This window comes from Anopheles stephensi, chromosome X, assembly GCF_013141755.1.
Source record: "Anopheles stephensi strain Indian chromosome X, UCI_ANSTEP_V1.0, whole genome shotgun sequence".
Classification (NCBI taxonomy): domain Eukaryota; kingdom Metazoa; phylum Arthropoda; class Insecta; order Diptera; family Culicidae; genus Anopheles; species Anopheles stephensi.
The window spans coordinates 4,787,611-4,812,188 of NC_050201.1; the positions used below are offsets into that span (position 1 = coordinate 4,787,611).

General features: G+C 46.3%; 1 protein-coding gene across 13 annotated transcripts in view; it reads right to left on the reverse strand.

Annotated features, from left to right (window-relative positions):
• Positions 1–24,578, reverse strand: part of LOC118505487 (protein scalloped) — an 82,975-nt gene that overhangs the window by 17,609 nt on the left and 40,788 nt on the right. The window contains exons 1-6 of one of the 13 annotated variants that reach the window (XM_036041360.1): positions 18,722–18,846; positions 12,515–12,610; positions 10,593–11,003; positions 641–783; positions 549–551; positions 2–140 (exon numbers count right to left, since the gene is read on the reverse strand). In XM_036041360.1, coding sequence (XP_035897253.1) covers positions 2–140; positions 549–551; positions 641–783; positions 10,593–10,656 — 349 coding nt within the window. In that variant the 5' untranslated portion in view covers positions 10,657–11,003; positions 12,515–12,610; positions 18,722–18,846. Of the gene's footprint in view, position 1; positions 141–548; positions 552–640; positions 784–10,592; positions 11,004–11,992; positions 12,611–18,596; positions 18,617–18,702; positions 18,856–24,578 lie in introns of those variants that run through there. The other 12 variants (XM_036041351.1, XM_036041369.1, XM_036041399.1 and 9 more) reach the window with 12 other exon arrangements.

Genomic DNA, 24,578 nt, shown 5'->3' on the forward strand with positions numbered 1-24,578 from the left:
CCATACATTTTGCCTTCCTCGGAGAGAATGATTTTTCGGCGACCGCACGGTGGATAGATGGCTAGTGCCTCCTGGAAGCTCTGTTCGATGTCCGGACTCCAAACGCCCTCGGCATCCGCCGACGACAGATCCTGTTCGTCCTAACACAATCGTGTCGGTGGGGGGGGGGGGAAGAGGAAGTTAGGCGAGTTGGGAGGAGGGCGAGGAATAGGTAGGGAGAAGAAGGGGCAAATATGGAAAGAAAATGGTGTGAGTCAGTTCTCTGGGGAGATTTTTTCTAGTTCTGTACATTGGGGCCTTGGAAACTGCTTTCAAGAGTCATCATCAGGATACTGTTTTGCTCAGAATATTGTATAGGCTTAAGAGTCTTAGATTATTGTGAAGTTAAGCAACGTCTCAAAAATTTGTTAGAAGCTCCTCGTTTTTTACGAGTAATACGTTATTACATCCTGGACCAGCGCTTCAATTCTTGAACACAAAACAGCACACCTACTGACGATGACTGCTGAAGCTTGCTTCCCTGAAGAGATGTCCCGTGTTACACTTACGTCCTGGAAAGACAAAAATAGTGAAACAAAACAGCGTTAATAACCTGTGCAGATTGCATACTCTTAGGCGTTAGGGGCAGGCCGAAACTTACATCGCTCATGTCGCCGACGTCCAAATGCTTGCCACCGTCCACGCCGGAACCGTTGGTGTCGTCCGGGACCAACGAACCGGCCGTTGGTCCTGGACCCATTTGTGTCCACCGTGCCGTAATGGTGCTGGCTCCCAGTCCACTATCTGTGAAGAGAGGAAGAAAACACCCGCCATTAGTACAGGATATTGAAGTTGATAAAGCAGTCGAGTGATAACCTGTTAGATTCAGACTAATGAACAGAATTGGTTGAGACTAAACATGCTTCGAAATCTTGCTCTAATGATCCTGCTTCTGTCGTCTATCCTCAGGTAAGAGCTCAAGGCATTTAATATCCTACTACTCGAGAGGTGTTAGAATTCGATTCCTGGGACCCCCCATCCCGAAGCAAGCAAGGGTGAAAAATGAATCCTGACGTGCTCGGGAATGAAAATGCACGCTTATGAAGGAGAGGAGCAAGCGTGCATTTGAATGCGTCGATCGCAGGGACACATCGACGCATCAACACCAGGAAAAGGTAGCCTAAAGGACTTCAACAAAGGACACGTCGCTGTATGTGAGGTACTTTCACCTTTACCAGCTTCGATCCGTGCTCTTTTTCTCTATCTCTCTCGCTCTCTCTCTTGCTCTTTCTCCCGATCACATCTACAGAATCAAACCAGCAGAGACAAAAGATGGGAGGAATTTTTATCCAGCACAGAAAAAAAGGGTCGCCCCGTTATGCAGTTATTATAACGAGAGGAAATGAAACATTCTTTGTGCCCTTTTTCTTTTTTTTTTTTGGTTATTGGAATTGTTCCCGTGTTTTTCCCCCTCTCCCCCTTTTTTTCTTTTCAACATCAAGCGTCGCTGCTGTAGAGAAATAATTAGATCCATGCCGTTGGAATTCGTCGCAGCCGGGAACAAAAAACTGCAGCGCGCGAGGCCCATTCCACCCTACAGCGGTGGTAGCTTCTTATGCAGTTCCGGCTTTTAAAGGTGAACGAGAGGAAGCGATAGAGGTTAGTAGAGCGAGCGAAAGAGACAGCGTGAAGGATAGCGATAATAACACGCTACATCCGGTACCAAGGATCACTGATCCGTGTGACGACAGCTGCACGGTATCCTTTCAGTTGTGTACTGCCTGCACGTCCTTTTACACTGCAGTCCCTGCTCTCTCGCTCTCTCTCTCGCACGTGATCAAATCCCGAGGACAACCAACGGACCAAACATTCCATATGCGGGCCTTACTGTACCAATGCCGCGACAGGGAATAACAAAAATGCACCCCTAAAGCATTAACGTCACACCCCGTGGAACGGCGGCGAGATGCTGAACAGTGTACAATCTGGAGCATAACTAGGTGAAGCATATTATGTTGCGCATGCTTTTGGTCGCTGTAGAATGCGCGTCCCCAACCCAAAACGGAGAAAGAAACAAAACCGGTAGCGCACGGCTACGGGGTTTAAATATTATTCCATCGTGTCGCTCAAACAGCGCTCTAACAAACGCGATCTCGATACATTTGAATGGTATGAGGTTTTATTTTTTGTTTTACATAGATTAGAAGTGAAAAATGGGGTAAATTCTGTTATAGATGCAGTTGATTTTAAAAATCGAGTTAAGAAAAATGTATGCAAAATAAGGAATGATGCCTCTTTTTCTATTATTAGCTCAGAATAAACTATTCCCATCTAGTCCCACCAGATTTAACAATTCTAATAATTCTTCTTTATGCTCTTACTTTTACTCTTTTTTATATTATCTTTAAACATGGTTTATTTAACTTAGTTTCATCAATAAATAAATTATACAAATCAAGCAAATATTGCCTTTTGTCCCATTAGAAGCTCACAATAAACTATTTCGAGCAAGTCCCACCAGATTTAAAAAATGCTTGGAGCTCCTCTTTATGCTCGTACTTTCACTTTTATACATATTAAATCTAAATATAGTTTATCAAAATTTTGATTCATCAATGATTGAAATTAAATAAGCGAGGAAATATGCCTCTTGTTCTGTTCTTAGCTCAGAATAATCTATTCCGGTCAAGTCCCACCCCGATATACAATCGCTTAGACTTTCATTTACTGCTCCTGCTCTTACTCATATCAATATTAAATTTAGTAATAGATAAAGCAAAACAGAGCAAATCAAAGCTATTAGCTTGAAGTAATGGCAAACAAGTTGAATATTTAAATAAAACATGCAATTGGATACACAACATCGTACAGAAAAATGAAAACCAATGCAAACAAACAAATCTATCAAACATATCAAAATAACAAACAAACCGCTTTCTCCTCACATTTTTTTCTCCACCCACTGCGTTAATATACAAACAAAAACACCTCCTCTAATCTCTGCTGAAAGGGTACAAGAGGTGGTAAAAAAAAATCAAACAATTTTGCTCGTCAATAAAATACAGTACAAAGTTTTCATTCGCGCCACACGCGATGCGGCGTCCTAAAACATTGCGCATCACCCACACACACACACTGCGCGGACACGCACGGCGCTTAGTGACGCTGACTGGCTGAGATACTACCGCGTGAGCTGGTGGTTGGTTGGTTGGGAAATATTTGTTTGATCTCAATTGTGCGTGATTGATTAATGTTGCGTCGCCATTCCGCAGCCATTCCGCCGGACAGCCGAACAGAACGAACAATGATAACGAGCAAAGGGTAAGGAGAGGGATGAAGTGGAACGATGGGCAGCCGAGGGCGCTATTTAGTGAGGGTGGAAGAAATTAATGTCGGGCACTTGCATGGATCCCCTGAAGCATAAAGCGCTGTGTATGCGCTCAGCCACACTCAGCTGTAACTAGCGATCGCTAGGGAAGCGAGAAGAGTGAAGAGGAGATTAACACCCACCGTCCCCCACCGACCGCTCAGCCTTCGCCATCTCCCACACACACACTAGAGTCCACCAACCATCCAAGAAATGCAACCATGTACTGTCGGTGGAGATCTCAAACGCTGAGCCTTCGTTCGTGGCCTGAACATTTACATAAGTGAGGAGAGGAGCGGAGTTGGTGGAAGGGATGCGTACGGTGGTATGCATGGATGCTGCTGGCATTTCTTCTGCGTACGATTCCGTACACCACCATGTCAGCCGGACTTGGAGCTCCGAACGAATCAAATGAACGATTTCAACGCGGCTGGACATGGGCTGCCGCTGCTGACATGGCGGGTGGCGGGTGAAGTTTTCCATCGAAACTGTTCGTCCACGAAGGACAAATGCTTTCGGCATCGGTTTCAAGGGTGTAGGTGTGTGTGTGTGTGTGTGTGAGGATCAATTTCTACTTCGCGTTGCGTCAACAATTATAGCCAACTTTTCTGAGTCGAATGTGACAGTTTACATTATCGACCAAGAATAGGAGTTCCGATGCTCTTTTTAGAGTCTACATTTTGAAGAACTGTTACAGGGCTACGGCACATAACTCCAGGGTGTACGTAATCTTCAGGTTTTATACGAAGAAGTAAGGAGGGCCCAATTAAGCTGGTAACTAGTGGAGCAACTCATCCTGAACTTCTTGGCTAGTTCTGGACAGGATGTCAAGATTTGAATGAACTTAACATGTCTGAAGCCACTCTTGCAAAACTTGAGCCTTAAGAAAATGGATTTCTTCTTCGTTGACGCAACAACATCGAGAAATCTTGTCCTGAATGACCTGATATCTCTAGAATTCTTGAGGTAAAATCTCAGCTTCTGAGGAGTACCTTCTTAGATAACTGTCGTTTCTGGTGAGCAACCAGAGCTGTTACGAATTTGATACCGAGCTCGATTGGAACACGAACACCTGGCTCTCTTGTATTGTACTTTGTCCAATACTTGAGTATATAGTTGAGGTCGGTCTTTATACATCAGAACCGTGTATGGGAGCTCCTCCAAGACAGGACAAGAACTCTCGAGGTTTCCTGTACGATTCGAACCAGATCTATATTTAGTCCAGTCAGTCAGATAGACAAGATCCTACTAAGTGAGATGAAACAACCCTTCGAAACATCTCAGGACTCTACGTAAGTAATTAGTTCCTGCAACATTCTTCCAAAACACTTTTATTCGCTGTTTTGATGAACTTTTAATATAAAGACGATTCAATTATTGCAATGTAGACATCGTTTTAAGAGCTTTAAAATAAAAATTTAATAAACGTTAAACGTTTTGATGGTGCTTTAAAGTACTCCTCCCGCCCCTAATTCTAGGAGAGCGCTCTATCTCCCCCTCACCAAGAAGCGGCGTGGAAATCGTCTAGCCCACCTTAACCCTGGCGGGGGACCAATAAAATGAAGAAAAAACCATCACCAGAAGCGTTTAGACTCTTGCAACCAGTGACTCCGTGACACGGGGCACACAAGTGAAGCGCAGTAAATTTTATGTGTCGACGTTAAGTTATTTTCATTTAATGGTTTTTTCCCTTCCTTTTTCTCTCTCTCGCGCGCGCATCATCATGAGTGCTAACAGCGAACAATAAAACATGGATAACACAGTGCCCATTCCCTTCGGCCCGAGTCAGTGGTGTGTATCCTTAAGGAAAGGCCACAAAGACCAGCTTTAAAAGAGACGGTGGTTGTGACTTGCAAGCAACAAAACGCAGCTTAAACTCTGGCTGGCTTTGTATCACTAGTAGCACGCGAACTTCACAGTGAGCATTGTTCTGGAATGTTGGTGACAGATTCTAGAGCTACCCCCACTAACAGCAGGATAATAAGAACGCACATGTGAGAAGTCCTTGTGTTTAGAGACTAGAACCAGGATCATAATCTTTTACCCATTCCAGGCATCAACCCTTCCGTTTGAGGTGCTTCTTCAACGATAAAATGCGAATACGTCTCGACCAGACAAAGGTCGAGAGACTGATGGGGCAGTGATGAGTTCACCGGTTATATTGCTCTATAATGAGCATTGAGCGTTATTGAGGTTTATTAGACCAGGATGACTCTATTCTAGATGGTTTGTGAGAGTCTCAAATTCTTGCCACCAGTTACGGCCCCGTACTAAAGACCCATGCTGATGAAATATTAAAATAGACAAGACCGAGACCGAGTTGCTGAAATAAACATGAGCGCGAATGGATCGCTCCGCAGTTGTGTTGGTCAAACGAGAACGCCTCAAGAATCCTATCGAATGCTGGGTGTTGGCGGGCGCTGGAGGTGCGTGCCGTGGTAGAAGCAGCACCAGGTGTCGTGATTAGAATTACGCTTCGATTGTGCGAACGCGATTGGAAGGGATTTGTCCGCCGCCGAGTAGCGGTTGTTGTGACTTACAAAAGAGAAACTGTCACTTTGAAACATTGCAGATTGACCTCGAGCTGTCAAACACACGCACACACACACACACACATGCGCAAAAAAAATCTAACTTAATAACTCACACCCCTCATCAAGAGCTCACCAACAGGTCCCCCCCGCCATGTACACCTTGGGTCCACGTGAAACCGCAATCGATTGTTAATGGGGGAGGGACGGGGGAAGTAGGAGTGGCGGTAGGAGGAGGTGAGCTAGCTTTACACAGCTGGCCTTCATTCGTTCGCTCCAGTTGCTGCTACCACCGCGACGCGGATCACCTTTCATTCTCCCCACCACCAACCAGCCAACCAACCGACCAACACAGACACCAGATGCAACAGTGAACGTCTGCTTGTCGGTGTGTCTGTGCGTATGGTGCTACACTTAAAAGATTTTGATTAGTTTACGGCTATCGAGCAAAAGTTATACAATTCCGATCCATTCGCAGTCTCTAGACGTAAGTCTCTGCGATGACCCAAGTATCGTCATCTAGAGCCCTCACACATGAAGAAGCTACTAGAACCAGTAGAAGATGACTAGGGTTTAAGGTTGTGACGTTTTCCTATATGGCAACTAATAGTCTGGTATACAGGCAAGCGTACATCACCTACATTGATTCAAAAGTCAGCAAATACATAGATAATGTGCTGGGCGCTAGGGCGTCGCATCTCAGAATATCTGGGTCTGTAGCCTAAGCTTGGTTGTAGCCCACTGCGTTTGGACTGCGTTCAATACTGACACATAACAGCTCAGAAGGATTTTTGATGAGCTCTTATGCTAATGACTTCCCTATTGAACAGATGAAAGCAAGCACAATTGAGCAGAGAATAAGATTCGTCCGACTCCCCAAGAGTACTGGACGACCTATCCTCAGTAAAGTCTTTATAATCTGGATATTGGATTTAGGGATATTGGACTGCACTAAACCTTGAAAAATATCTGCAGCAGGTCAAGACCTCAACTTATTCTACTCTCTTGATTGTACTGATGTTGATTGGATATCATGAGGATTCGGAAATCTTGAGGACTCATTATTGTCTTCCTCATGCAGTACTGACTATTTATAGAGGCTTTGGATCTCTTAGAACTCATTCGCTTCTTTTGAGGACTGCCTATTCGACGGGCAAGAAGTCCTTGGAATCAAGTTAGACACTTTTTCAATTTCTCTTCCTAAACTTCTTCGGCTCTCAAACCTTACGAAACAGGTCTTTTAACAGAACATAATTGTATCAAGCAAGGCGAAAAGCAGACATTCAAACAAAACGAACAAATCAATGCAATCAGACACAGACCAGGATGAGACGCACAGTAAAGCCGAAGAGCTCTTTAATATTTGCATGCGTCGCGACACCGAAATTACGGTTTGTCCATCCTCGTGCGGTGCGCGCCCTAACGCACACGGCAACCCCGGGGCTTAGTTATTACCGTACGCCCTTCCACGAGTGAAGTTCACGAACCTTTTTAGCTCATCAAACAAGCATAACCGTGTGCGTGTGTGTGTGTGTTTGGTTGCCATTATGCAAAAGGTTGTGTACTGTGCGATGCGCGCCACCTACACAAACCTTTAATGCGCGCCCCACGTACCTGGATGCACCCGGAAGAACGGCACGCAGGAAGAAGGCCAGTGACATCTTCAACATGACGCCCCTTACGCCACACCCACGGCGGCGTACGATCCTCCATTCCTTCCCGCTCTTCCTCCCTGCCGACCGGAATCATTTGACATGGTTCATTGGAACGAGAGTTTTTCTTGCCTGCCCGATGTCGACAAAAGCAGCAACAACGGCGACGACGAAAGCGATTGAGATGCAGTTTGCATACTAAGCACAACCTTCTTATGTTTTTTCCCCCGGTCTTGGGTCTCTCCCGTTCTCTTCAATCACTCGTCCAGCACGCTTCACGACCCGCTTTTATTTTGCTTCTCCATCGTACACATGCGGCGAGACGGCGACATAATGGGCGGATATGTAGGGTGGGACACCCCCTGCACTACACTCCCATCCTGAGGCACACCGTTCGTCCGCTGCGAGCTCGGACGGCAGCACTCCCGAGGCAAAATATTATTGCACGTCGAGAAAGCGCACCAAGAACCCGAACATCGGCAACAACACAATGTACACGCGCGTACAATGCATGTGAGACCACGTGGATCTAATGCTTATTGGGCGCCATCATCATTCGCTTGGTGTTCGATCACCTTGCCACGGGGTTTTGTTGGGGGGTTAACAATGCTAACATTCACCATTTTCGCAGCGAAGTCTTTTCAACGTAAGCCCTTAGCAAAACTTCCTTGCAGCCAGACGCAACAAGTGGATGGCGTTTGACCTGAAGTTCAATTGCAATTGTGATCACGGGGTACGCGTGGAAGACAGCGAAGAGACTCTTTCCGGTGCCGACCGAGCGTGGTAGAACGAGAAATCCCAACGACATCACTACCTGGGCGAAATCCTGGAACCCGGGTTCCGCGTCCAAGGTTTGTTGGCGCGCCCTTAGCGTGTGTATCTCTCTCGCTCTCTATTGCCATTCTAATGAACCAGGTCGTTTGCTATCATACACTGCCAAGCGTATATCGTCAACTTCGTCCAGACGGTTGACGCGCTGTGTCACCAGTGCTTAAAGCGGAAAGTTGCAAAGAATCTTGGCAGGTCTGGGATGGTGACTTGCTGCCTGACAGACGGTAAAGTTTGCGCACTGGAGCAGAAGCAATAAAACGGAAGCAACACTCGCCACACTACACGTGTGATTGGTTTGGTGTTAGAAGTTCCTGCCAAACGGTTGCACGCGACGCATACTTGGACTTAGGCAACCTAACCTCAAATTAAAGTTAGATTTTTTTCCCCTGTTATTGAATTCGATGCGTAAGCTAAACGAGTTTATGCAACAGGATGTGACCAGTTACTGAGCACTTCCAGGAACTAAAGTATCAATCAGTTTCGGTTGGCATTGGGCACTCTATTCCACCAGGTCGCTTCCAGGAAGCAACGGCACGCACAAAAACTATGCAAAGCCCACCAAGCTACAAGAGTTTTGAGCATCGAATGCCGGATGATGGTATTTCCCCGAAAATTAATAGTGAGTTTGGAAAAATTTGAATTTCAAATTATGCTTAAGGTGTCCTGCGTTTGTGGAGGAGGCCGTCGTATTGTTTTATTGATGAAAGAGGGGCGCGAGATTTAAACACCGACGATCAAGACTCTTGATGGTGCGTACCTTGCGGAAAGATATGCGAAGATGCGGTGTATCTGAGCTAAACAGCGACTAGGAAGAACAAGTCCTGTACGTACTCTCATATTGACAAGATGCCAGCGATGGGATATGTAGATAGGAGAGGCCTAATCACGTTGGCATAGTTTGATTTTGCGTTCGGCAGGAAATGTGTCACGATGTACGAGATCTTTGCCAAGATGACAATCCGATTGGACCCTGGGGTGTTGACCAGCCAAATGACTTGATGCTACATTTCCAAACCTTTCCGTCATCGAACAGGCTCAATGCGCACTTGTTGCCCTACGTTATCTTTCCCTTTCTTTCTCTCCCTCTCCCCCGCTCTCTCCTGCTTCTTTTCTCCTTCCCCGTCTCTTTCGCTGTGTCAACAAACCAATCTCTGGACACGCTAGTGAGTGAAGTGGTTTTGAGGTCAAGACGCAGCAGCACCAGCGCCTAAAATTGGACCCGACGAAACTTTTTTTTTCCGGCCCCAATACACGCACACGCACGCATCAAGCGGATGGTCACCTATAGACACATATACCGGTGATAGAGTTCAGGTGGCGGTGCGAGACCCAGGCAACACTCTGATGACGCAGTAATCTCACCACGCGGAACAAGAGAAACTGGGACTTCTACCTTCGTCTGTGACTCATAAATCATAACAAAAACGAGCGTCGTGTGCGTTGGATGCACATCGGGCGGTTGGTGAGCTGTGGTGAATCCAAAAGCCCAAAAACTACTATCTGTTGGTTGCCCTCTTCTTCGTATCTTAGCTTTTGTTTGTGGGTTCCGTTTAAAGTCACGCAAGTTTGTTTTTTATCTCTGCAACGGTGACTTGGTGCGTGTTGGAGGTATGAATCATGAGCATCCATTTCCGTAAATTGACCTAAAGACATCGCGGACTAGTATGAGTCTTTATACTTTTGCGAAAAGACTTGGTAGTCTGAATTCTGAAGGATTCTGCAATATGTTTGTTTACTTGATGATTGTCCTGATTTTTGGTCTGCTCGCGCTAGCTTTCAATCGCAAACTGAGATGTTCAAAAATGTTGGAGTGAAGCGATAACTTCACTAGATCATGTCAGACTCTGATGTCTCAGAAGTCTGAGGTAAAATTGATTCTAGATATCTGGCAATCCGTAGTGAAATCCATAGTCAGCTATCATAGCCTAACTCTACTCAATAAATTGTCTGCGTAATAACATTGAGAACTCTCAAGTTCGGGGGAGCTGCCATTCGTCAGTTAGCTGGATAGTCGTGACATGATATAAGACGTCTTTAATCGATCTCCCAAGGGTCCGGATGAGGCATTTCCATTAGCTGGATAAAAGTTGACACTTCAATTTTGACAGATACACGTAAGCCAACATTACTTTATCAATTTTAGTACAACCAGAGCATATGTTTTGTTAGATATAGAGATTCAACATTTAAAAAATCCACCACCACCAAGATTTACCAAAGTTGTGTGTTTACCTAAATAAAGTTGTCGCTTATACTGGAGCAGCTTACAGTCGTCCGCTTCGTGTTCTATCTTCATGCAAGGCGTATAAGCTTACGCCGCACAAATGACCGAAATGCTAACCAGCAAGATATTAAGGCACCTCCGTTACCAGCCGGCTTTCTTCTTAAATTCTCACTCTATCTTTCTCGCACGCATATACACATATACACCGGCAAAAATCACTTTTTTGCTTTGCTTTTCTTTTTCTTGTCACAGCACAGAACGGCACACCGGTGCCGCTGCACAGGCAATAGAAACGTCGGTCGGTCGGTAAGTTAAAATGTGGCTACTTGAGGACGACATTCACTATCTGCCACACACTAGCGCACACGCATACACATGAAACAAAGGATAATTTCCGATTGAAGCAGCCGCATACTATGCTAGGTAATTGGGGAAGGATGTAGAAAGAAAACACTCATACGTATATAGACCCGCACACACTGCAGAGTTGAATGCGGCCGTTTTGTTCCTCTTCCGTAATGCTGTGCAAGAGGCGTGCGAAGAAGACCCGATTCATGTGGAGGAGGTTCGGGAGGGCGAAGGACATATCATCAAGTGTTTCCATTATTCAAGTTACCAAGTTGTTAGATATCTTCAGAAAGAGACTATTTTTTGAAGTTGGACTTCCAGACTACTGGTCAATGAATCTCTCAAAAACGACGCCACCAAGCTCGCAAGGCCTACGCTTACCAGCTTGAAAGTCAGTCCTGCGTCAGGGGGAGACGATCCAGACGAGTTTTGATATTCCTATTTTCAAATCCAAGTGGCCAGCGTGTCAAAATGAGTTTGATATCGACCTCATAAGGTCATCCATGCCATTTCTGGCTTACTATACTTAATCATATCACGTAGTTGGATAGTCACTCCTCACTATGTGGGAACGACCCAGATGGGATTTGCATCCCGGTCCTGCCGTGTTTGAACATGAAGACACTTGCTTCATGAGCTGATAAATAGATTAAAAAAAAGTGACAGTTACGATGAAGAAGCTGTCAGATGCAAGTCGGCTGCTACTAATGCCGTTTATACCTCCCGATTAAATGCCTGAACGCTGCTCTAATGAGCACGTAACATCGTAACATCGTTCATAAATCACACGCATTTTAACAATCAAGCTACAACAAACATATTTTTTCAAACTAAATCAAACATATGTGTTTGAGTATGTGCTAGGAAAAGCCAAACAATAGCTACTAGGAAAATTAGAAAGAAAACACGCAAAACGAAAACGAAACTCATGCACGAATGGATGGAGCGAATTAAAACAAAACACCAAAAACATTTACGAGAACAAAAAAACAACTCAACCATGCAAGAAAGACGGTGTGGTTTTTGGCGATTTGGTACAGTTAAAGGAAACAAACATTACCTCCAAAAATTAACATTTATTCTGCCCCCACGCGGATGGCGAAGCTTGTTGATGGTGTGGTGGTGATGTATTGAAGTTGCGTGAAGAAGACTTTGCTAGCTAGTCTACTATAATTATGCTCCCGCTGTCACTGACTCACACACACACGCACACCTTTCAAACTCTTTTTCTGTTGTTGCTCTATTCGTCCCAGGCGGGGGGTGTCCAAACACACGCGTTTTTCCTGACCTTGACGCGTTGTGGTGGTTTTCTTCTTGCAGAAAACGCTTTTCGCGCAACCCGATGCCAAAACGGCGCTTGTTTCCTCTTTTTTTATTCGTTTTTTCTGTTTGTTTTGTTGTCTGTCTGTTTGGTGCGCGTCACGGCTTATCAGCGAATGCACCCAGCAGGCAAAAAAACAAACGATCAAACGCACAGCACCATTCAGCGGAGATCTCTCGCTCTCTCGCTCTCACTTATCACTCGAATTATCCCCCGAATAATGCACGGGAAATGGGGTTTTGCTTTGCTGGTGTCACTCACTGATATAAATTGTTTGTTTTTGATGATTTTTCTTCAATTCCGCTTCGGACACTAATTTATCGGCTTCGGTTAAAAGTTTTAGACAAACTCTGCGCTCTATCGCATAAAACCGAGCGTAAAAGAAAAAAAGGGAAACAAAACATTTTAAAAATTAGTTTTTAAAAACCTTTCAAAACGTGAGCATCTGTAGCTTCCAACAGACGTTATCAAGGTTTAAAAGTAAGCGCAAAAACAAGGGAACCATTTTAAAAAAAATAGACGCTTCTGCTGATTAGCGTGTGCTTTGGCATTAGTCATGTCTCACAATTTGGGGAGAAAATTATGAAAAAAGGCAATTAAACGGGAAAGAAGTTAGGCAAGTTGATGAATGGAACTTCTATCGAGGGGTTTGTGGGGACTACTATGGGTCCAAAATGAGTAAAATGCTTCTGGTGTATTTGTATGTATGAATACAGAGTTTCTCAGGTTAAAACAAGTGCCTTTTTGTTTAAAACAATAAGCGAGTTTTTTTTTATAAAACACACAATCCAGCTTATGCAGAAACGCGAATCATTCTCGACGGGACTCGGTGGTTGAGACGGGGTTCGAATCTCGTCCTGACATTTTCCACCGTACACAGCGCTCCAGCTATGGGTAAAATCAAGTGAATAGAAGCAATGGCAGGCCAAGACCTATCGAGAGACCTCTCGAACCTCTCACAAGTTTTAGTTCGTATGTCCTGACATTTTCTCTGTGAGGATTCATATAAAGTAGCAAGGTGTAGAATCAAAGACTGGTACAAAACATTCACAAATTTCCAAGACTCATACAAGGCGCGTGAAGTCTTGAAGTGAATATCTGAAAACTATAAGAAAATCATATCGGGAGGTTATACAGCTAAAAAGGAAGAATATACTTCCATCAATATTACAACTTTTTGTGATGTGTTCTATCAAATTTGTATGTCTGGCTTCGAGGATGACTTTTGCCTGCCATATTGCTTGCTCAAATGTTTGAAACTAAAGTCATCGTAGAATTCTCCTTGCTTTCATCTAGTAGACAACTTGTTTTATGGCCTGAGAGTTACATACAGGATAAAACGATAAAAACTTCACCATCCCAGGACATGTCGGTCTGCAGGCTTCAATGCTGTCAGCTGCAACCTGGCTGTACTTCACCTCGATTATTAATCAGACGTATTTTCCCGATTGATTGAAAATGTCAAAAAACGGGGCTAGCAATAAAAGCCTCACACAGCAGCCAGTAGCAGAAGCAGAAAGGCAGTCTGTACATGTGTTGCTGTTTCGGTTCCCATCAGCTTGAGGCTGACTCATCGAAAAACGTTCCCTCTGTTGTGTGTGCCCGACTCCAGTATGGGCAGGTGGCATGGTGGCCGCCTGCCCGTCGAGTCACTCACTTCCAACCGTGTTATGCGCAAACACACCCATACACCTATGGACGCAGCCGAGTGCGTGGCGCAGTAACGCGCACATGGGTGAGCTAGCGATCGGAATGTGAGTGCGTCGCTCACGCTGCAACGTTTTCGCATAGGTGAGGAATTTTTGTTCAACATTCTTTGCATTCCCCCTCTTTGCTCAGCATTTTTTCACTCGCGCTCTCGCTCTCGCAACGTTCTTTCGCGCTCGCGTTCAAGCAGCATTCGTGCGCTCTCGCTCTACACCGTACAAATCCGATGACGCACACGGCGTTTCAGTGAAAAGGCAAAAAGAAAAAAAATAGGTGAGTAATAGTGTGTGCGTTTGGATGTAAAAGGCAGGGTGACCGATGACACACCGTTTAAGGTCACCCTATATATCTTCTGTGTTCTGCCTATATATGCTGGCTTTACTTCTCGCTTTGCTGGAAGGATATTGAGAGGCTGTCTCGATGAACCTCCGATACTAACATTAAATCGAAATCACACACGGGCGGCACACATATGTGTGTTTTTAAGGGGGAGATCAAACACAATCATGAGAGAGGCGCAGCATAACAACACAACACGAAAATCATACACGCGAACACACACGCACGCACATCATCCAACCATACACTGCGCCATTTATACACTCTCGCCCGATTTTTTGGTTTTTCGTTTTGCTTTCTTGCTTGATCAGTAGGCCCACTCACGCCTTACGCGCGGGTTGATAGAAGAGATGCGAGATTGAGTGTCGATACGGGGGTTTTCTTTTCTCTTTGTTTTTCGCCTTCCTGTTGGTGGCGTTTTTTTTTCTTCTCGTGTTTCATCTGGTTGATTGCCGCAGCCGCCGCCGGGATTCGATCCGTCACTTTAGTGTGCGTGTGTGCGCGAGCGCCCTTTTGCAGGGTGGTTAGAAAAGGACAGTGAAACCGCTCACCCATGCGCGCGAGTGTGTTTGGTGGATGAGATCGCATGGTGTTGTTCGGCACTCATGTTCGTGTACGTTCGAGATTTCATAATAGCCCAAGCAACTCTGTACGCTTTAACAGAAGAAGAAGAAAAAAAACCAAACGCAACGAAAAGCGAAAGAAGGGTCTTCTAGAGCGCACACTGAACCGGTTTTTGCCACCCCCCTCTGTTTACTCTTGTAACGCACACACACACACACACGTGCGCGATGATTGTGTGCGTGTGTGCGCATATCGCCCATTTTCCGATTTCAAACCAATCGCGATTCATTTGCTTCGCCGTTGAACGAGCACTACATATACACAACAGAAGCACACACACACATACTCTCATTCAAACACATTCGGGGGGGTATGGGGGTCACACACTGGCGCTAAGCGGCAACCGTTCAACATCATCAACACATAAACCTCCCCCCCCCCACCCAGTTGTATGTTCTTTTTGATTTATGTTTTCCTGTCGCTCTAACTAACATCTGCACACACCTAAGAAGAGAGTGATCCCGTCTCACTCGCTCTCCTACCCAGCCGACAACTTTAAAAGCAAATCTGCGCACCGAAAAGTGGGTTTGCTGCCCTCGCGGGGGAGGCACGTGGGGTATGCTGGGAAGAACACACACACACAAGCATAGATACACAAGCCAGAAGTGATCTGTTACTTAGTGGATGTCTGAGTTACGGGAATGGAGAGCAAAAGCGAGATCGTCGTCTGGTCGAGATCCTTTCACCGAACCCCGTTTTCATTACATTTTCCTCTTTTTTCGCCGTCCTGTAGCATACTTTTTTTTCTTATTTTAAATTTGAGTTTGTGTGCGCGCGTGTCTGTGTTGGTTTCTGTCGTCACAACATATTACAAAAAAAAAGTAGCCCAAAGTGTATTTTTGAGCAGCAGAGCACTTCGATCTAGCTATCTCGTTCTCCCACGATCAACGGACAGCGGCGAGCCCACAGTCCCCCAAAACGGGGTGGTTTTACATCGAAGAGCATGGTTACGCACCACTAGACACAAGGGGGCTCTTGGTAAACACACGGAACGCACCTTTGTAAGTAGAAGTCACGAGAACTTCTCTGGAGAACATTAAAAGCAAGTCCAATGTTTGGGGACTGCGCGTGTCCTCACCAGGTAGCGCACCTGTGAGCGCAAAATGGATCGTTCGGCAAACAACAACCAATTTTAGATTAAAAGCGATTTTAATGTTAAACGCTCGCAATTTGTTTGGTGCCCTTTTCAGATTGCAATGATTTTCTTCCTCTCGAGTTCTTTTTTGGGAATCGTGCGGACATTGCGTGAAGTTTTTAAAAACAACGACCTTTTTTTAGTTTCTAAACAAGTTTTTTGAACCTCCCTGCACCTCGCTCTTTGTTCTTTACCTCTTTCGGTCCCTTTTTCTCTGTCGGTTGAGCTTTCTCTCCTCTCTTTCTCTTTGCTAGTCTTTAATGAAAATATAAAAAAAAAATCAATCCACATTTCAGCTATAAAAAGCGTTCTTTCTTCCGAGAGCAAACGCAGTCCACGTAGCGGGACATCACCCTTTTTGTTTTGTCCGATCGTTCGTTTCGTCCCTCCATCATTCTACCGCCACCATGCGGACCATTGCCATCCCGCTCACTTTCCCGCTCGCTGTCTAATTCTTTATCTGTAGCGTGGTGGATTATTTCCACGATCGTGGTCCCCCATCATCCCTTGCGCTTGTTGTTCGCATCCATTTCGTATGGCTTCCTTTTACTCGTACTGCTCTTTCTCAATCTCTCTCTCTCCGTCTCTCGCTTTTGTTCATTCCTTTTGCTTAATTATACGCTTTCGATGCGTTCGAATTGAATCATGGTGAAGCTTATCTGCGTACGTGCATTTGAATGTGTGTGTGTGTGTGTGCGTGATAGTTTTGTACATTTATAATTAATTCTTTTTCCCTAATCTAGAACGATCTTTTGTAGCGTTAAACGATTCACTATCCAATTTTCATGTTGCTTCCTTTTGCTGGACAAAACCACAAATCCTGACACCGACACACCGAGGGCAGCAGACTGACTTTCTCGGTTTCTTGTCGCTCTTTCTCACTCTGTCTCTCGCATCCTAGCATCTTGCCTCATGTTCTCATCACACAGCTACGTTGATTCTTGCTTGCGTGTTGGTGTTTTCTTCCTGATCGGCGATTGCTTCTCTTTCGTGCCGCCTCGTTTACGAATAAGCATGACGCTCAGGTGGCCACATTGCGTCGCTGGTGTAATAATGTATGGGTGACCGGACAGCATCGATGGGTTATAGTGTTAGGAAAGAACGAGATTTGCTACCGTCCGTGGTATGAACGTTTAAGCTTTATAAAGTGTAATAACATTGTGGTTTTGTTTAAGGTTTAGAAATTTCGTACGATTTTAAATTTCTTTAATGATGTTCAAAGTGAAGCTTGTTTCATACCAAGCAGGGCTGAACAGTCCAGCTACGGATAAAATTAAGTAACAATGATGCCAGAAATGGGAGGCCGCGAGACCTCCCTAAGCCATTGTAGCACCAAAAACAAGAAAGGGGTCTCTTTATAGGCCTAGCAATAGCAGGCTGTTTAAAATGCATTAGCTATGCATGTAAAGTGTTGCTAAACAGAACACGTTTAATTCGGTGCTCCAAACAAACGTCAATAGCCTCAAACACCGAAACGATGCTCACAAACACCTATACACACCTAATCAGAATCAACAAGCTGGTGAGCGTGCACCGAGTGCGTCCTTTAGTGGGCAATTTAAAAAGCCCTGCACTTCTAAGCGCAGACTTTGCTTGGCTGTCAACTGGAAATTGATTACATTTCCCTGTCTGTCCGCCCGTCCGTCTGCCTGCCCGGTTAATCCGTAATGAGCTGCACAGAAACACACATACACACGACCGGACTACCAGAACTGTGGGGGCCATGCGAAAAGCGAAATGAAATTAATTTAACCAATTTCGATCAAACGAAACAAGAGAAACGCATCAAAAAAACGGGCCCGGATTCAACAAACTCCTCCGGTTTGTTTTTGCGGTCCCTCCGCCTTGCCGCGCTCCCTCATATCTTTTTGAATCCTTTTCTTTTTGCTTCTATCATGCACTCGTAGGCGCTCTCGCTCACTCTTCCGAGCGGCTGCGTTACTTTCGCTTCTCGCTAGCTGCGATCTCTTCTTTCATGGCTGGCGCTTTCGCGTGCTCTCCCATCTCTTTCGCTCGCACACGCAATGGGATTCGCTGGTTTTAATTAGCACAGTTCGCAACAAGATGCAACCATATTAGTGGCTCGCGGTAAATGCTGTTATTCAATAGAGCTCTGCTGGCGTTTGCCGTCGCGCCATGACACAGGAGCACACACACACACACGTACACAAACACACACAGGGGACGGGAAAACTACAATCAATTAAATGTGGAAAAAAGGTTGCCGTTTGGGTTCAGGTTTGATTGTTTGTTCTGCCGTTTTGGCCGTTTGTTGTTGATGTTTTGTTGCGTTCGTTCTCGGTTTTCTAGCGCGCGTGCTCTCTCTCTCACACACACGCTTTCTCTCAAACTTCTGTTCTATCGCTGTTCAATTTACAGGTTATGCTCTTTAATTGATCTTCCCCATTCATCTTCTTCCCATTCATCCTCCTCGTTCCTCCTCCCTTCTTCCTCTCCCCCCACCCACACCATGCACACCATTCCTTTAACTTTTCTTCTATTGTATTGCGTATTTAAAGAGTTGTGTCGAGTGGGTACCGAGAAAGACGCAAAGGTGTTGCTGCTAGACGGTCAACAAACACGCACGCACACACACACACGCACCGGTGCGAGGAAACAAAACGGTTCGAACAGAAGAAGCTACCGGAGCAAAACACACACACCGTAACAGCCAGTCGGGAAGAGGCGTCTGAACAGGCGAACTACCAACAGGAAAACACACGTCTAGACGGGACGAGAACGCACCGACACGCTGTAAGCACAACACTCAAAACGCAACTAAGCGGGAAGCGAACGCAACAGCTCGCATCCGCGATGGACGGACAGGCAAGCGCGCGCGCGCACACACACATACACGCGGACGCGGTACTCGGCGTCACTCGTGAGTGGCGATCGTTTGCGGTGCGTGCGTTCGTTATACCGTTACCGATGGACGGGCGCGCGCGCACACCACAGAGTCACGCAAGAGTGACAAGGTAGGCGAACAAACCCGTCGAACAGGGTAGGTTAAAATTTTCCATCACTCACACACACACACGGACGGACGGACGGACGGACACTCGCGGATTGTGGAGCGCGCATTAGAATCGTCCAGAAAAAGACGCACCGCCTATACCCAACCTGGCTAGAGCTAGGTGTGATGGTGAAAAAGGGGTGGCCAAGGGGAAAGTGGGAAAAGGGGAGGGTGGGCAGAAGGTGTGACAAAAGGTAAGTGTCACTCACCAACCCTTTCCCCTCTCCTCCTCCTCCTCCACACTTCCTCTTTTTTCCATAGTCCGAGCGCAAATAAAAACGTATTATGGGTGCAGAAGGGGTTTTTCCGATGAGTGGCAACACACACTTGTGGGTTTCAAGATCCCAGACGGTGTGTGCGGTGTTTTCCCTTTTAAAAAGCATTATACCGATGTGTGTGTGTATGAGTGAAAAGAAAAATGGCAACTCGTAATGACGAGAGTGAGGACAGAATCGCCGAACAAAAACAAAAAGTTGCATACAGCGAAAGAAGAACGTACGAAAATTGGGTGACTTAAAGTATAGTTTGCCTAGTACGCGCGCGAGACGCTTGTACGCACACGCACAGCGTGACACACGCGCCATCGGCCGAAACAATCAACCGTCTTGACTGCAAACAAGAATAGACGCGCGTATCATAGCGATCCGATCACTGTTGCGTAGTGAGACAAAGCGAGCACCCGAGAGAGAGAGAGAGCGAGAGCGAGGGATCCACACTTGACTGGCTGAAGCCGTTGGTACGATGACCATTAAACAAAACATCGCTAAACGGGGGTTATTATTATTTTATTACACAAAACACACACACACGCGTGAAAGACAGGAGGAGGAGGAGGAGAAGGAACGGATGAGGAAGGGACGGCAAGAAGGAAAATTACATTTATCACTTCATTTTTATGCCTTAATACGCTCTTTATGGGAGGAGGCGTGCATTGAAATAGGGATTGCTTGAGAGGAGAAGGGGGTTGTGGGGGGAGGGGGGTGGGGTAGAGAGAGGAAGAGGACTCGGAAATTGGTCATGTAATGAAAGAGTGCAACTTTTTCAGGATCCTCATCATATTATGTACCTTAACGCAACAACAACCCCAAAAGCCAATGATTCATCTCCATTTTGTTTGACATACAGGTCGAACCCCCCACACAGTCTGCGAGCGAACTTGTCTTATCACATGATTTAATTGATAAAACAACCCCCGCACGAATGACTTCCACCGCACGCGTTTGTGTGTGTGTGTGGGGGGATTGATTGGATAAATGATCATAGCGTGCCCACCGCATTAGCGCGATAGTCGAGTAGGGGTTGTCTACTGATAGTGATGCAACCTCAAGGCATTATTATTTGCAGGAGGTAAAGAAGTGTAGTAAGTAGATTTGGCTATAGATTTCACCGAGGGCCTACTGAGTAAAAATATTTGGAAGTCCTTCTGAGCTGCACACCAAATGGGACTACCAATATTAACGAGGTCTGTCTGGCTGGACGCTACAACACGGTCCTTCCATATCATGTTGGGTCTGGATTGAGGGCAAAAGTGTCTGGTGTCATTCTGATGCCATGATTAGCTGACCTGAGAAGTCAAGAGATTACCCTTCAATGCATGATACTGAGATCCTCGTATTAGCAGGATAATAGAGTTTCGTCAGCTATGAACTGCGGCGGTCCGGTGGTAGGCGCGACGGCAGGACCGGGGTTCAAATGCTATCCAGATCGCCTCGTCCCCCCATACACAGAGCTCTGAATTCTTTCTTACGGATAGAATCAAGTCACAGGAAGCCAGAAATGGCAGGCGGGGAGAGACCTTTCGAGAGTTGTAGTGCCAAGGAAGAAGAAGGACTGAGTCTATGTCTCGGAGACGTATGCGAATACTAGGACTCTAAATGTCCTCTATAGGCTCACCTGGGCCCTCCACGACACGTGTTTTGAGAGGATCAGATTCTAGCATCTGGAGATCTCAACATCTATGTTGTGGTCATTGCTGACTTTTGATCCCAGGCGGTTAAAGGTATGAAAGACTGCGAAGATGCGATCAACTATCAGTACATTACCTACATTATTACATCAGTGTCCTAATTTCGACAAGCCCTCAACCACCGCGATCTTGTTCCATATGATCAATTCTATGCTTCTGCTACATAGGAGAGCCTGAAACCTCAAAGATGTCTGTGACAGCACCTTCTCTACCAGGATATGAGTTGATGTATGAAGTCCCCGAAGTCTCCACACCCGAGCTACGGATGACTCTCTCTAACGCCAGACTGACCCATCTTCTCTCAGATATGCCATATCGTGAAGGTTCTGAGTTCTTGACCAACTGACCGTCTAGTCCTCGCAATATCTCTCCAAAGGTCCATTCGTGATCGCCTAGCCTGTAGAACATCTTCTATGACCCAATGGAAGGTAAAACATCTGTACCGCTAACCTCCTCAGCAACCGCAACCCGATGCATGTCAGTCATCCATCGACGCATTATTGTCGCTTGGCCGCCCCGACACCAAGACAGTTTCTATTGGTGTAAAACTGTTCCACGGACGGTGTGCCGCGTGCGAACGGGTGTCGCAGTAGATAGCTAGATCTCGAGGGTTGAAACATGACGACAATGACAACAAAGCGATTGTCACCATTAAGCTCAACCCAACGTGGGGCAACCGTCGCGAAAGGCGCACGCGAGTATGGGTGAGTCCGTGGCGTGAGGTCTCAAAACTGGTGGCTGGTAAGCGCATCAGCACCGTACCAAATTAACCTCTGGGGCACAAACTAACACAATTAAACTGTGTGTGTGTGTGTTGTGCATAATGAAGTTGCAATCAAAGTTGAGCCGCTCTGCTGTGCATCCGTGTTGTCGCCATCACGTAGATTCGTCCAGATTTTACGTATTCTTAATTAATCCTTATCGTTCAGAGTTTTGATGCGGTCTAGTTATTGTTGTTTAATCCATTTCAGCTTTTTCTTAACTTCGTCTCACGTTTATGTAGCTCCTTCGCTAACCTTCCCCCGATCCACCTGCCTTCCCAGTACAGTCAGCCAGCTAGTACCGGTGCTACGAACAAGTAGCGCGCTCACCACCAGCAGCAGGCCTATATTTAAACAGCCCTTTCGGGCTGCCGCCGACCAACGGCGTAACGTTCCGCGAATTCTGTGGTTAATCATAGACGCGGGGTAGCTCATCACTCAGCATCCACCATACACTCAACTGCAGGGGTTTGGGATGTTGTTTTGCTCGCTCGTCTGCCTCTGATGCTGCTGCTGCTGCTGGTGGTGTTAAAAAGACGCGTCGCCAATTCAATTCAGCTCGGGATCTTGCACCCGTCCGTGCATTGAAGCTGTCTCCGAACGGATCGTTGCGAACAAGAACAAATAGAGAGAAACATTAAGGAACGTCACCATCCCGTCTTCACCATTCGCGGTCCGAAGTACGTAAAGTAGAGGAGAAAGACAGGCTAAAACCCTTGGTAACGGAATATTGCAGTAATGGCGAGGAGTGAGGGGGGATAAAGCGAGGAACAAAACACACACTTCACGTCACCGCCAAAAAAAAAACAACCCCGCGACACCAACACTAATGACTCCATGGGGATGGGACCCACCGAGCAACGAAGGGGGAGAGAGTCTTCGAGACGCAATCGTCATCGCCGTTGTTAGGAAAGCCGAAACGAAGACGGCGGACATGAGAGACTTATTTAGCAACCCAACTTCGGATGCTGCGACTTGTTGCCTTCTCATTCCGGCCCATGCAGCTACCCGCATCCATCGCTCGGTGACTTCACCACGCGTCCCAGTCGCCAGGAGCTCGACTTCGCGCGACTTCAATTTCGGCCATAACTTTTGCTCATTTCGCTTTTTCGGGGTGATAAATGCTAGCAGCAGCAAACAAAAACATATCGGGGAAAACGGACGCCGAATAAGGCGGACGGAATGGCGAAAGAAACCAGACACGCTAAAAGAGAAAGAACTGACGACTCGACCGAGGTGTGAAGTAGGAGAGGAGACTGGAGTTTGGGGGAGATCTCAGTTTTATGAATGTTTCGACGAAAATTAATTTTCAACAGCGAAGAGGGTCAGATTAAATTAGATTAAATTAAAGTGTCCAAAAAGTCCTACGGACCATTCCCCCCCCCCCCCCCTCGCCCTGGAAACCCTGGAACACAGCTCACGGAGTGGAGCAGTGGCGTCGGATGGCGGATGGTTGGGAAACTACTAGCTTCGCACGGAAGCTGTGTATCGCTGTGTACGTGCGGCGGGCAGGGTTAAAGATTCTGACGGAGGGTTGTTGGAGCTGGCGGCGAGGGAAAAAGGCGTTATGGCGAAAAAGGGGAGATAAACACATTGGCGCAATAAAACAAGTTAGAGCACGGGGAAAGGATGCTGTGTTGCTGGCAGACGGCGGTAAAAGATTGAATGAGAGATTGGGCTGGGTTCGGGTGGTGAGGGGGGGATGCGAAGGGGAAGATGGAGGCATTAGGTGAGATAGGGGTCAGCAAATAGAATGAACGTTCGTGTGCTAGAACTTCCAGTGTAGCGGTGTGCGTGCGTGGAGGGAAGTGATTGTGTTGGAGCATTGGACCATTCAAATATAAATAAACCCCTTCACTCGCCCATAGAAACCACAGCCACAGCCTCGCGGACAATTAGACAATCGAAAACAGTCCAATGAGAAACTCAGAGACAGAGGAGGGAGGAGTTGCTGTGTACATGTGCGGGTGTGTGTGTGTGTAAGGGCAGTAATATAATTTAAATCATTCAATTAATGCTTCACCATAAAGGTGGAGTAAATGATCCTTCGAATGTAAGATAGCCACTCATGCTGAGCTCAGCACATCTCACTCACACACCCTTACACGCTATCTTCAACATTATCCCGACATCGGACGCGGCCGTTTCTCGGACATCTGTCTGGTGCAGACCGTACGCAACCGTACGTCAGCGAGCTTCTCGCACTAGGTAGAAACAAAATAAAGAAGGCAAATCAGCCAAGTCCGAAATGAAAGGAAAACGGTGAAACGCGCAGCATCTCGCTGTACGGCGCGGATCGCATCAATGACGTTTCGGTACAAACAAAATCACGGTTTCGTACGAAGCACCCCGGGCCCAGTTCGTTCCGCTGCGGGTTTTTCTTTCGAACACCTGGCGAACCCTGTATATATATATATTTTTTTTTTTGCTTTTCGATTGCTTTCCTGAACTGAAATCGAAGAAGTGCACTCACACGCTTGCAAGCGGGCAGCGCGTGAGCGCAAAACCTGTTTCAAAAATAGAAGTAAAAAAAAGTCGTCCAATATGTCCCTCCCCTTTCGATCCCCCTCCCCCCACCCATACGCACACGTACACACACACACACACACGACCATTACAGCTTCTACCGTGCCCTTTCTACCATTTTACGGAGCGCCCGATCGTACGACGGAACCGGTCGGTTGTTGTATAAATTTATACTTATTCATATTTGTGCGCGCGGGTACGAGTTTTCTTTGCGCGGTGTTTAGGCGCGCCACCATGAACAGTGTACGAGGGAG